Below are 12490 nucleotides of genomic sequence, written 5' to 3'. Positions count from 1 at the left end.
ACTGAGAAAGTTGCAGAATTTCTAACATCTAAGTAATTTGACCCTGGGCATGTTTTTGAACTCAGCAGTAGGCAGCCACAGTTGTGTATGCCTGGACGTCCTTTTACTTCTCACTACAGTTTGGATACGTTCCTGTCAGGAAATCCTGTTACTGTATAGGCTTCTGATGATCATTTAGAGAATGTGAACTGGAGAAGAAAGTCTTCCACCCTTGTCTCAGAATGTGGTTTCAGTGAGTGTATGTTCTTGCATGACAAGCAAATGATTGTCATCCCCCAAAGTCTCAAGGGACACGGATGTCATCTTAATAAAGAAATTAAAAGGTACATCTTTTCATGAGAAACCTCGTAAATTTGTGACCTGTCACAGAAAATAGTTCTCTAATTGGTTTTGTGTGGTGGTGCACGGGAGTCGTTTCCCGAGATGTCATCCCAGCCGAGCACCACTGTACATCATTGTCAACGGCTAGTGAGATCTCCCTATAAGAGGGGGAGTATAGAAATGCGGCCAGCCTCATAAAGGAAAAAGCTGATTCATAATCTACTCTCCTGACCAATATTTTCACCTTGAGATTAAAAAGAAAAATTAGTGGAAAACCAGCTAAATACAGAGATTTAAAGCTTCTAAGTATGGGGTGGGAGGAAAGATAATCCAAATTTGTTTCATATTTGTTGACTGGACATTTCTACTTTAAGCAGCTAAATAGTTGTCCTGGATTCCCATAACTATATTTATATAGCACCAGATACCTGAAATGAGAAAATCAAAATTCGATTTATAATGACCCAGATGTTAAATTTCTTGTGTATAGGCCAGGTACAGTGGATCACACCTGTAATCCCAGCACTCTGGGAGGCCAAGGTAGATGGATTACCTGAGCTCAGGAGTTCGATTCCAGCCCATCTCTAAAACTAGCCGGGCATTGTGGTGGGTGCCTATAGTCTCAGCTATTCAGGAGGCTGAGGCCAGATGGCTTGAGCCCAGTAGTTTGAGGCTGCTGTGAGCTGTGACATCACAGCATTCTCTCCAGAGTGTCAGAGTGAGACTCTGTCTTAAAAATAATAAAAAATAAATTTCTCGTGTATAAACAATCAGGGTGAATGACCACATTTTTAAAGTGTATTTATCGATATACATATATTTCAAATCGTGTAGCTTTAGCTTTCCAAAGAAGTAACTTTGAAGAAAGGGAAGAGGCTGCTGAGTTGGTAAAGGATCACGTATAGTTGTATATAGGAATGCTCCAGTTAATATTATAGGCCCAGTCAGCCCCGAGAAAAGGCAGAGAGTAAAATGATTGGCAAGGAAGACATTAAAAATGTTGACCCCATTTCAAAAGTCACTGCTCAAAAGGATGATTTTTATATTGTATTTTTTTGCAGCCATGGGCCCCTGTTTTGACATTTACATTTTAGACTGAAATTCTTTAAACCAAGATATCACATCAACTTCTGACAGCATTCTCTTTTCTTTGGAAAATACAGCAAAGGATGTTGTTAGTACCTTGTGATCTGTGTGAACTAGGTAACATGCTCACAGGCATTGGACACTCATTTACATAAAATCACAATGTAGGGAAAGTTAATTTTGCTCCAAGAATACATGGCCTTCAGAGTACATTTTCAGAAGATTTCCTTTGTTAAGAAATTTAAATTCATTTTATGAATGTATATGAGTTTTCCTAACTGTCTGATTAAAGATCACAAAAAAACTCTGGTTTTGCATCTCACATTAGCAGATGGTGGACAGATGGTTTAAATTAATATTAATTTTGGAAAACTTTGCTTAAATTGTTTATACTGAAGATTAAAAGTTGGAAAGCCAGCTAACATCTCCAGGGTTATTAGTACTTCCAAACCCACTTGGAAAGTAAAATCCAGGAAATCAAAACATCTACTTCTAAAGAACCCACATCTCAAGGATAGAAATGAAGTAGGCAAAACACAATGTCTTGATATTGAAGAACATTAAAATAGGAATGGGAAAGAGAAAATACAGAACCTAGAGGGAAAAGAGCCTGGAAAATAGTAAAATTTGTATCTACAAATTGCTTTAAACTAATCGGTAATGATTTTTAAAAAATAATTTCTATACAAACAACAGCTTGTTTGAAAAAAATATTAGTAATTAATTGCTAGCAGGGACAATTCTTCCACCTTCGACTTCCATCCCTTGTATTTGAAATTAGTCTCCTAGTTTCTTCCTATAACCCCACTCCAGAAGGGGTAGGGGAGAGAGAGGGTGACGCAGAGGGAGAATGTGGGTTTGCAAAGAATTGGAGACAAAACAAGATCTCCAGCCTTTCCCTCGGTCGGCCCAATAGCAGGTATCTCATGCTGTCATGTCTGAACATATTTGTGTCCTACATTTAGATGAATGTAAAAACGTGGTGGGAATAAATTCAAAATATTCTCTAACACTTGTATGTTTTACAAACTAAATCTTTTATACACTGTCTGAATTTAAGGGAATAATCTAAAATAACCCTGTTAGCAAAACTCTTCCATTTAGTGAAAGGAGGAAAGTATGAATCACCACCTATGAAAATACACAGCTTTGCCTAAAATTATATCCTTTTTTTCCCCCAATTATTTGTCAGGCAGATGCTGGCAATTTTATTTAATTAAGCTGCTATGGTCAGGCAGGTGTCATCAAATATGCCCAAATCCAGTTGAGTCTTTTTTGTTCTCCCCAGAGCAAGAAAAGAAAAAATTTTTTTATTTACTACGTAGAAGACAGCTGACCTGAATGAGTAGCCACTTCTAGCTCTACCCTCATTCTCAGATTAGCTCACATTATTAAAAAAATTAAGAGGGAATGGAGTGATTAAAATTCAAGTCATATGAATCATTTTGAGAACAAAAATTATAGCACATGTATATTCATGTATATTACAAACTTAAATTTTATTTTAAAATTGTCAAACAAAGCCAAGCGCAGGGCTTACCCCTAGCACTCTGGGAGACCGAGGCCTGTGACTCACTTGAACTCAGGAGTTCAAGACCAGCCTGAGCAAACGCAAGACTCCTCTCTATTAAAAAATTAGAAAAACTGAGGCAAGAGGATCTCTTGAGCCCAGGAGTTTAAGGTTGCTATGAGTTATGATGATGCCATGGCACCCTACGCGAGGTGACAAAGTAAAACTCTACCTCAAAAAAAAAAAAAAATTTGTCAAATAGAAACACATTTATCTTGTTTCTAGGGTTAGATTCAACATTATTTCAAAACTGTACCCTGAGTATCTCGTACCAAATTGAATTTAGTTTCTGTGGTGCCATTTGAGTTACCATAAATAACAAGTGAGAAGCATTTCTCTAAGAAAGTTACTCACATGCATACACAGGAATAAATGGAGATACGACAATAAATAATTAGATAGTAAAGTTTTCAGAAGCATCCATGTGTTCTGAACAGGATTTATTAAATGCTGTTATTTAATACGTCTGCGTAATTGTTCTCATTAGATGAAATCTTCAAACAGCACTCTGGTGCAAACAAACAAGCACTAAGTGAGGAAGAGAATTGTGCATGGGAGTAACTCCTTGTCCAGGCTCCACCGCTAAAATGGCAGCATGATCTGGATCCCATCTTTTCTAACTTTCTTCAGCTTTCACAAATGATAAAAACCCTCCAAGGCCCCCCCAGTTTGGGGAGGCAAACAATAGTAGGACCATGCTCCTCAAGTCCCTCCTTAGAAGAATCATTTGACAGCCTTATCAAAAACAGAGGCTGTAGGCCCCACCTCCAAGCCTCAGAAATCAGAATCTTACAGAAATCTGTATTTTTAATAAGCACCCAACTTTTCTTTTGTTGGGTTCATTCGATTTTTTTTTTTTTTTTTTTTGAGACAGAGTCTTACTCTGTCCCCCTGGGGCTTCCTCAGGCTGGTCTCATCTCCTGAGCTTAAGGGATCCACCCACCTCAGTCTCCCAGAGTGTTGGGATTATAGGTGTGAGACACCAAACTGGATACACACCAGGTTTTTAATCAGATAAGGTTGGTCGGGGAGGCGCCTGTGGCTCAAAGGAGTAGGGCACCAGCCCCGTATGCCGGAGATGGCCGGTTCAAACCCAGCCCCGGCCAAAAACTGCAAAAAAAAAAAAAAAAGTAATGATAATAAATAAAATAAACAGATAGATAAGGTTGGTCAACACTGATAACAAAAAAGCTTCATGTCATTACCTTAAGGAACCCTTGCTTAAGGAACTGCAGGCAGACAGAAACAAACTTCCCCGTCCACAGTGATACAACGACTTTTTTTTTTTTTTGAAACAGAGCCTCAAGCTATCCCCCTGGGTAGAGTGCTGGTGGCATCACAGCTCACAGCAACCTCCAACTCCTGTGCTCAAGCGAGTCTCCTGCCTCCACCTCCCAAGTAGCTGGGACCACAGGCGCCCGCCACAGCGCCTGGCTATTTTGCTTTGGTTGCAGCCATCATTGTTGTTTGGCGGGTCTGGGCTGGATTCGAACCTGCCACCTTAGGTGTATGTGGCTGGTGCCTCAGCCACTTGGGCCACAGGTGCCGAGCTGATACAATGACTTTTTACTTTACTGTATCTCGGGAGGGTAAGGGATCCAACCAAGTGTCTAGATTGCAACAAAGATTGTAAATGCCTGCCTGAATGAATGGGATTTAGTTTGGAATCCTGTCAGTCACAAGTCCCTGTGACCTTGACCGTGTTACTAAATGTTCCTCGGCCACTATTTTCTCATCCTTCAAAGTGAAAATGCTGGCATTTGTGACTTTTTTGCTAGTATTGAATTAGACGTTTATTTGGGAGTACCTGCTTCATATTGCATGGCCATTTCTCTGAGTTTAATTGTATTTGAACAAAGCTAAAATGTTAGGTGTAAGTCCAAAAAGCTCTTCATGAAGTGTAAATAATCAGAAATGGAACATGATCTTACTGATTTGTTTTATTGTTTTCTTTGTTTTTTGTGGGAAAATATGTGAAGATTTAAGTCCAAGGATTATGAGAATATGTAAAGGTTATTTAAAGTGTTTGACACTTTAGTTAAAATAAAAATTAGAAGAGTAACTATCTTTTTAAAGGTCATTAAGAACTTCGGATATTTAACTTTAAGTTCCTAAAGGTTTTTCCATCATCTTCCATTTCCAAAGAAAACATGTAGAGGACCTTTAAATGAAATGGATTTTTAAAAACTTTGCACCTAGTTATTAGAGTTTTCCTAACTTTTATTGAAATATTTTTAAACTTAAATAAAATATCTTTATTTTTATTTTTCTACCAAATGCACTAATATTGGGTTTTTTAATTTTCTTTTCTTTTTTTTTAAGGGAGATACATAACATTTATCCTGGACCCTTTCCAGTACCAATTATTGATCAAAAATCACAACAAATTAAGCTTTAAAGTATTTTGTCATAAATTTTTTAAAGCATTTTCTCTCACAAAGTTATTAGAACACGGTGAACTGAATGATGATATTCATACCTGCTATCAATTTTTACAAGGCAAATCTTTGGACATACTCTTGGAAGACTTAACGAAGAATCTAAAACAAGTGTTTGAACCCCACCTGTTAAGAGCCACAAATTGGAACGTGGCACAACTATGTACATTCTGCTCTTCGATATTATTTGAGGTCACATTTACAACCATCTATGGCCACCTTCCTGCTGACAACAGGAAAGAACTTATTAATGAGCTAAGAGATGATTTTTTTAAATTTGATGGCAAGTTCTATTATTTATTATCCGACATACCCCTGGACCTTCTAGGAAATGTCAGGTCTCTTCGGAAGAAACTCATACAATGTTTATCATCAGAAAAGTTAGCTAAGATGCAAGGACAGTCAGAAGTTTTTCAAAAGAGGCAAAATACCCTGGAGAAATACTACGCGCGCGAGGACTTTGAAATAGGAGGTAAGAAACTTTGAATGAGTACTTGCCTAAAATAAAATAATTTACAATAGACCTTTGAAATAAAAAGACAAAATGGCGACCTTGAAAATTTTTATGCTCTTTCTAATTGGCTAATGATAAAATGTTTTAGTCTCAAACAACCCTTTGTGATAATTGATTTTTTTTTTTTTTTTTTTGCTGAGGTGGTAAAACAAGATACTTAATGGTGATAATGAGAAAGAGTATAACTGAGCTGCATTTATTCCTCTTATCTCACTCCCCACCTCCCCACCCCCCTACACACATTACATTTTAAACTATTCTCATTAAGCAGAAAATTAGACTTCAGAAGCCTATTGGTTCTCATTAGCATGCACTGATCCTTGGCTGGGTCTGTGTCCTAACATCTTTTAATTAGCACACTGCAAATCTAATCAGTGTAATAAACGCTATTAATCTTCCTTTTCACTTATTTTCTCCTAGCACATCATTTAGCCTTTCTCTGGGCCTCTGTGACAAACAGTATTCCAACTATGATGTGGGCAACGTATTATCTTATGCGGCACCCAGAAGCTATGTCAGCAGTGCGTGACGAAATTGACCATTTGCTACAGTCAACAGGTCAAAAGAAAGGGTCTGGATTTTCCATCCACCTCACCAGAGAACAATTGGACAGCATGATCTGCCTAGGTAATTTATTTTTATCTGTTATGAAGAAAAGAAGGTATCTCTCAGCAAACTCAGTTTATCACTCATAGCTGTTTACTAAGAGGTAGAGGACACAGCTGCCTAATTGACATAATAACACCCATTTACATCAATTATAAATTATGTAGTTTATAGCTGTAGATACTCTCATTGCATGTAAACATTAAGGCCTAGGTAATTAACTATGCAAGGTATGCAAAAGGCTAAACCAAAGCTTTGCAATTATTTGAAAAAAAAGTTTTATGCCTATTAAGTCATTTGATTCTGAGCATCTGTTGGCGTGCTAATGCTTTCCAAACACTGCTGCACTATCTTGTCAAGAACAGTATTCGGGGATTGAAGAAGAAATTATTTCAGAAAGGCACCTTGTGTTCAAAATGTATTTATTCTTCCTTAAATAGTATCTATATTTTCAGGCACAGGTTAAGGTGTTTTATATAGCTTGGAGTGTGTCATTTGCAAAAATGTAGAAAAACATGTTTTCCATTGGAAGTTCATGATGCGAACACACTCAAAAGAAAGAAAGAAAGAAACCAAGGAAGAAATAGAAAGAAAGGAAGGAAAGAGAGAGGGAGAGAAGGAAGGCAGGAGGGAAGAAAAATGAAAGAAAAATACCTACAAGCTAGTGTGAAATCTCGATGGTGAGATAAGCGTGCTCACTATTTCAGATGTGTTTGAATTTGGTAGTGACTGAAGTGTTTTCTATTTCTGCGCAGGCCTGTACCTCTGTAACTTGGGCTTTGGATTCCTGCAGATTGTATTCCCCTTTTGAGAAGGCTCCCCACTGCCACTATCTGAGTAAACATATATTCTCCAAGTGAAATTCCATATCAATAAGTTATTCTCTACTTCTTCTGCATTGATATTTCATCCTGTGATATTCTTTAAGATACGATATTCTGAATCCTTTGTACAAATACATGAGTGTTTATGTGTTTCTGTTGCTTTGTTCCTTTGACAATGTAAGCAAGTGTTTTAGCCTCTGTTGGCCTTAATTTTTTATCTTTTAAGTATGTTCCAGGTTCTTTGATGGGAACTTCTGGGAACAAAGGTCTTCTCTGTTTTAGTCAAAGTTTGCTACCTGTGAGCATCAAGAAATATGGCCTCAGTGTCCTAAACATTGTTCCCACTGGTCAGGCTAAAACCCATGGCAGGTGAAGGCTGGACACAGGCCTTGTACTGGAAATCAATTAGGAAAAATGTGTCACCTTGTAGTTTGATGTCCTTTGTATTCATTATCAAAGGAATTTTATATTTTCTTTAAGAAAGAAAATCCCAACATTATTAAAAATATAATCTATTATTTTGCCTTGTAGAATTATTTGGAAACAAATAGAGAAAATTGTGTATAATTCTGGGTAGTTGCCTTCACCTCGAAACACAGTGTTGTCTGGGTTGAAGGTTTGTAGTTTCTTTAAAGATCTAGGTTGCATTCCCCCATCTTCAAGATGGTATTGTATGAATAAGATGACGCAGACTGGGAAATAATGCAAATAAACTTCAAGGAATAGGTGTTTGTGTTCTGTACACAATTATTTCTCTTAACAATTTAGTTGAAAATCATCAGTTGTCTTTTTACTCTCAACTTCTTGCTGTTGAAAGAAAGATCATCTTTAAATTCAGTACTAAAGCAAAAGTGTTGAAATGTATTTGAGCCAAAGAAATGGCAACTATCAGCACCATAACTTGAGTCCATTGAAGCCATAGCTAGACCTTTCACCCTAGACTCCTTCATAAATTTACAGCTCTCCTATCATTAACAAATGAATAACAACAAAAATCCCAAGTGAATTTTGATTCACCTGGATAAGGGCCTGGACGTCAGCAGCCCAGAAGGCTCATGAAGGTCCATCGTGACCTGGGTTACCAGCAGAGGCCAGTGTTGTTCATTATGAGTACTGAACATGATGGAGCTGATTGTGATCTAGAAAACTGTGTTTATTTTTTTTCTTTCACAAAACAGAAGGTTTTGTGCAGATTGGAGCAAATTTTTTATATGAACCAGTTACACGCAGATGGCCTCTACAAAATAGTCATAGCTCAATTATGAGTATTTATGTCCAAGGAATGTAAATAGTATGTGCAACGTCAAAACTGACCCAAAGCAGCATTTACAGTGTACCACACGGTGTGGGTGTGTGTGCCTGTCCTTCTCACCTTCTCCAGCGTTCCATGCGTTTTAAACACAATGTTTTTTTTATAAGATATCTCGAATTTTTACTATTATAGGAAAAAATCACAATGCTAAAGTGAAGGCTGCATTTTTTTATCAGGAAGGAGAATTTTGGTACTAGCAGACCAATGGAAAAGGAGATTCTTCTTTTCACAGAGATTTTACATGTCAGCACACTTTGATTATAAATCAGGGACGAGGAGAGACATTAGACTGCCACATTGTGTTTAAGAACTTCAAAGCAATCATCTGTCATAAGAGGCTTTGATAGGTTCGTGCTTTTTCTGAGCACTTTTGAGAATCTCTTTGAAACCATTCTATTTTTTCTTTTAGAAAAAAATAACTTTTTAATATGCATTTATGTATCTTATTAGAGATTCTGCTTATCTGGATCTCAGCAACATGTTTTATCTATTAATGTTTAGTAAAAATCTCTACTATTAAATTTAAATGAAAATTTTAAATAATTTTTAGATACAATGAGGTTCAAGAACTGTCAATTGGGGCTTCAATCTCACTAGTAAAGGTAGACCAGGAAAGAAAGGAAGTTTGAGAAACTCTGAGAGAAAGAATTTTTCAGTTTTTCCAGAAAGAAAAAGAAGGCGTGGAAGTAGAATTTAGAAATGCAGTTTTCATTTATGGGAAAAAGAAGCAAAGAAAAGGTGATTCAGAAAGATGAAGAAAAAAGTTATTGCAAAGGAAGAAAGCTCTGGACATTAGATTAATAGCAAATAATCTCGAGGAACTCTTCCTGTAATTTACCTGAATAATGTATATGAGTTATATAATAGCATAAGGCTAGATGCTCAATAAATGTCATGTATTGTTATCACCAAAATGATCCTTCAGTTCCATGAAGTCCCTATGACATTTGTATTGTTTTCTTCATTTTCAATTATTTATAAACATCGGACTCCAGTCTACCTTACCCCACCATAAAAAGAACACACACGCTCTAGTAAGAACTAAGGCAAGGTGGCGTATGGCACCTGAACGGCTCAGGTGAATAGCAGACACCTGATTTTTTCAGTTACATACTTAAGTTGAGAAAAGTTGCAAATACAAGGCCTGACAATTAAGTTTATGAACTTAACACTGTACACAGAACTGTCAAAGCATTGCAAAAATTCATCAAATTGTTCATCAAAATGGTTGGCTGACTGTGAGAAGCACAGCAGACCAAGTAAACGTTGATAGGCAAACAGGAAAATCATAACTGAAAATCTTGGCATGAGAAAGGTGCGTGCAAAAATGTGCTCTTGCTTCACAGCAATCCACCAGCTCACAGGGTCTGTGAGGGAGTTGTTAGGCAGTAAACAAATAACCGTATTGCAACACCCTGCCTACTGATTTGATTCCCGCCCCCAGTGACTTTTTTCTTTACCTGAAGATAAAAGAGATATTGAAAGGAAGATATTTTGATGGCATTCAGGACATCAAAGGTAATACGATGACAGCTCTGAGGGCCATTCCAGGAAAAGAGCTCCAAAATTGCCATGAAGGGTGGAGTAGACACAGTGCATAGCTTCCCAAGGGGAGGACTTTGAAGTGACCATAGTGATATTCAGCAGTGAGAGATGTAGCACTTTTTTCTAGGATGAGTTTGGGAACTTAATTGTCAGTCCTCCTAGACTAGATCCAATTGAGGGACATTAGGATAAAAGGAGGTGTGCTAAAACTAGGTCTGGAAAAGATCTGTAATACTCTTTAGAAAGAGTATATTGTAAATTATACAAGAAGTACGAGCTTGCAGTGATTCCCCATAAAAATTATATTAAAGGTTTTGAAGCCATTGTTTGTGAGTAGTTGGGGGGAGGCTAGAAAGGAATAACCAGTTGGAAAAAATAAAGGTCCTTTATAGCAAATAATTATTATTAGGCATACTTCATGTTAAATATTTTAATGCTTTCAATATTTGAAAGCAATTTTATAGACATATTATTTCATGGGATCTTTATCCAAATACTCTGGAGGACTGTGGTGGTTGTCATTTTGCCCTTATTTTCACAGAGGAGAAAATACTACGGGTGCTGAATAACTTGCCTAAGATCAGAGATGATAAAGGAGAGAGGTAGGACTTTCACTCAGGTTTTTTAGACAAACCCACATTTTCCCGGTCAGACCTGTCTCATACCAGTGCCCTTGGGATTCTTTCCCATTGTTCTAGTTGAGAGGGGAAAGGAATTCTGTATGTCTCAATTCTACAAAGCCAGCCATGATACTCATGTGAGCAAGACCAGGACATGTGGACCAGATGATTATACAGTTGGCTACATTTTTAACTTCAGGATAAAATATTATGAGTAATAATATTAAGAATTATTGTTTGGCTAGGTGCCAAGCACTATGTTAAGTGCTTTACATATATTATTTAAGTCTCAGGTATTATTATTTCTATTTAATTACTGAGTAACAAGGTTCAGAAAGATTGTTAGTTAACCAGCTTAGATCATACAGCTAGATAGTGGCAGGGCCAGGAAATGATGCCAGTTCTGTCTAACTGCAATGCCTGCCTGTCACTACTACCACTTTAGATTAAAAAGACTGGAGAAATGGACCAGAGACCTTGAATACTATTTTATATAAGTTACATATCACTAATTCTCAAATGCAGTTGAGTTTGAAGGTTAGGATAGGGTTAGAGGTTCACATTACAATATTGTAATTTTTTTAAATAAAAATTAACTTTTTGTTTTAGAAGATTTACGGAAAAGTTACCAAGATCATAGAGTTTCCCCACACACTTTCCCTTATTAGTACTTGCCTTAGTTTGGCATGTGTGTCAAGATTGTAGGTGTTATTTTGAAAAAGGTCATTCAATCTTATAATTGTGTATCTGAAAACGTAAAAGTTTACATAATTCAGACAATAGTGAAGTTAAAAGACATTCCCTCTTTTGATGTGGTTAAGGAGGTATAATTTCATGTTAGGAATTTCTAACTGGAGGGGAGTGTAGAAGTTGTCCACAGAGGTACGCCAGAAACTCGGGAATGTAGGCAGTGAGATCTTTATATGTAATATAAGGAAACATAGGTTAAAAAGTAAAAACTACTGATTTCAATGCTCAAATTTTCAGCTGAGCACAAAGCTAAGGGGGTTAGATGATAGGATGATGGAAAGAGAATCTGAAAGGATTGACAGGGAACTTTAAGGAGGATGCAAATTATTGTATGTATATTTAAAAATCAGCTGTGTAAGAACTGGACGAGAAATGTGCGACTCAGGAGAAAGGATTGATGGCTCATTGGAACCATCTGGGGAGCTTTAAAAAACTACTCATACCTGGCCCCGCCCTTAGCAATTCAGACTGCATTGATCTGAAATGCGGGCTGATGGCTTAAAAAGCTCCCCAGGTGATTTTAATGTGTGGCCAAGATTCAAAGCCTCTAATTGAACAGTTTTGGTTAATGCAGTGGCTCTGACTCCATTGGGCCAGGATAGAGCAGGTTTTTTTGTTTGTTTGTTTGTTTTTTAACAACCCCAGGTGGTTCTAATGGCAGCGAGGGCAGCTGATAACCTCTGGGCTATCAGAAAGTTTAAAACAAGCCAGTAGGGATGTTATGTCAAAAATCTGTTGTATATCTGAATCTATTGCACATAGAATCACGACTTATAGGGCACGGGAAATGATCCTTCTTCTCTACTTTTCCAACTCAGATAGTGCACACTCAGTTCTGTGACAGTTTAAGAAGCGCATTGACTAGGTGAATTCTTCCAGCATTGCAAAGACTGAACACTGTGTC

At 37.2% G+C, this 12490-nt stretch overlaps 1 protein-coding gene across 1 annotated transcript in view; it reads left to right on the top strand.

Moving 5' to 3' along the window:
* LOC100945075 (25-hydroxycholesterol 7-alpha-hydroxylase) overlaps positions 1 to 12490 on the top strand; it is a 180300-nt gene that overhangs the window by 152793 nt on the left and 15017 nt on the right. The window contains exons 3-4 of the mRNA XM_012809816.2: positions 5300 to 5887; positions 6350 to 6556. Coding sequence (XP_012665270.1) covers positions 5300 to 5887; positions 6350 to 6556 — 795 coding nt within the window. The remainder of the gene's footprint in view (positions 1 to 5299; positions 5888 to 6349; positions 6557 to 12490) is intronic.

Source organism: Otolemur garnettii, unplaced genomic scaffold (assembly GCF_000181295.1).
Source record: "Otolemur garnettii isolate 467f Iridium unplaced genomic scaffold, OtoGar3 scaffold00113, whole genome shotgun sequence".
NCBI lineage: Eukaryota > Metazoa > Chordata > Mammalia > Primates > Galagidae > Otolemur > Otolemur garnettii.
The sequence above is the reverse complement of the archived record's forward strand: the minus strand, read 5'-3'. Positions and strand labels throughout refer to the sequence as shown.